The following is a 1,571-nucleotide window of genomic DNA, read 5'->3' as shown; positions in this document are numbered from 1 at the left end:
ACAAGCAGGACAGGTGTCCCACCCGCAGAGACGAGGGGGGAGCACGGGCGCCACCCAAAACAAAAGCGGATAAACATGTGGGCCAGAGGCAGGGAGGGGGGCGGGGCGGGGCGGGGCAGGCGCACTGGATCCACTTGCAGTCCTTGGCCGCAGCCGAGAGCCGGGGGTTGCCGCGGATTTCCACCGTGACGCCCACGCTGACCGGGCCACCAGCCGCAGCCGGAGTGGGGGGGCTCAAAAAGCGCGAAGACTGGACGGCCGAGTAGGCAATCGGCGCCGGTGGCAGCAGGCCGCAATGGACCGCATAGACCGGGGTGTCGGCCTGGCGTGGGACATGGGCCCAGGGCCCGGGGCGGTTAGGGGGCGCGCGCGCGCGAGCGAGATAGAGACAGAGAGGGAGAGGGAGAGAGAGAGAGAGAGAGAGAGAGAGAGGCCATATGTGTGGGTGTGGAGAGACAGACACAGGGCAGTTGCGCGAGTGGCGGGCTGGCTGGCCAGGCGCCCGAGCGCCGAGCGAATACGCACCGCCTTGTCCCACGAGATGACAAGTGTCAGACGCAGGTCCGGGAGCGAGTCGGCCGGGCTCAGCCGCGCGAAGAACTCCCTCCGGCAGGCACCCAGCAGGGGCCAAAAGATCCGGGCGATGGCGGCCGGGGGGGCGGGCCACCGGGCCATGCGCTCCTCCAGAGTAGGGCCGTCGGTGGTCGTGCCGGCGCCCCCGGCGCGGGGGCTCACCGCGAGCGACATCGAGGACAGCTCCTCCAGGGACAGGCCCTGCCTCAGGAGAGACGCCTCATCCAGGGCCACGACCCCGGTGTGGAGCCCGTTGGTGGCGGCGTCGACGCCATCCATGGACGGGGTGCTCCGAAGCGGGGCGAAAGCCGCGGCAATGTGCGCCGGCTCGGCATCGGGCGGCCCGAAGTGGATCATCCGCAGTGATTCGGCTGCTCAAGGCAGCCGGTTCGCATGGGGAGGCCCCGAGTGGGCGAAAGAGAAAGAGAGACGAGTGGAAGGAAGGGAGGCGGGGCTTGCGTGTGTCAGGCATGCGGGGCGGCCGGCGGCGGCGGGAGGGGGGGGGATCCGCCCGATCTACTTGGTGCAAGCACGGCGGGGCACATACCAAGGCGGAACATGTGCGACTCGAATTCGACGATGCGCTCGCCGAAGGCCACCGTCCGGGCCGTGGTGTAGGCGCCTGCCGGCACGCAGGGCAGGGCACATGTATCGAGGGCACCAGCAAGGGCCGGGAGGGTGTCAGTCAGCGGGGCCGCCGTGGCGCGACGGCGGACGGGCAGGCGGGCGGACCTTGCGGATAGTTCAACAAGAACTTGGCCACCGGGAGACTGTCCCGGTAGGTGGTTTCCGGGTCGACCGGCGGCCCGGCGGCCCGGGGGCGTAGAGTGCAGATCACAGCGGGAGAGGCCATCGTGCGGTGCGGACAGGAGGGGGCGGGCGGAGGGGGCGGGGCGAGGGGGAGGGGCGCAGCAGCTCGGGGGCAGGAGCGGGTGGAAACAGCAAGGCAGGCCGCATCGCTGCCGCGCCCGGGGCCGCCGGGGGACAGGCCGAAAAAG

At 70.9% G+C, this 1,571-nt stretch overlaps 1 protein-coding gene across 1 annotated transcript in view; it reads right to left on the bottom strand.

Moving 5' to 3' along the window:
• The window catches only part of H696_01326 (hypothetical protein), a gene marked incomplete at both ends in the record, with an annotated part of 2,480 nt that extends 1,054 nt beyond the window's left edge, over window positions 1-1,426 (bottom strand). Inside the window, 4 exons of the mRNA XM_009495219.1 lie at window positions 126-322; window positions 526-944; window positions 1,121-1,195; window positions 1,306-1,426. Coding sequence (XP_009493494.1) covers window positions 126-322; window positions 526-944; window positions 1,121-1,195; window positions 1,306-1,426 — 812 coding nt within the window. The remainder of the gene's footprint in view (window positions 1-125; window positions 323-525; window positions 945-1,120; window positions 1,196-1,305) is intronic.
• Between the last annotated feature and the right edge of the window lie 145 nt (window positions 1,427-1,571).

This window comes from Fonticula alba (genome assembly GCF_000388065.1).
Source record: "Fonticula alba strain ATCC 38817 unplaced genomic scaffold supercont2.2, whole genome shotgun sequence".
NCBI classification, from domain to species: Eukaryota; order Rotosphaerida; family Fonticulaceae; genus Fonticula; species Fonticula alba.
Note: the sequence above shows the minus strand (reverse complement) of the source record. Positions and strands in the feature narration are given on the sequence as shown.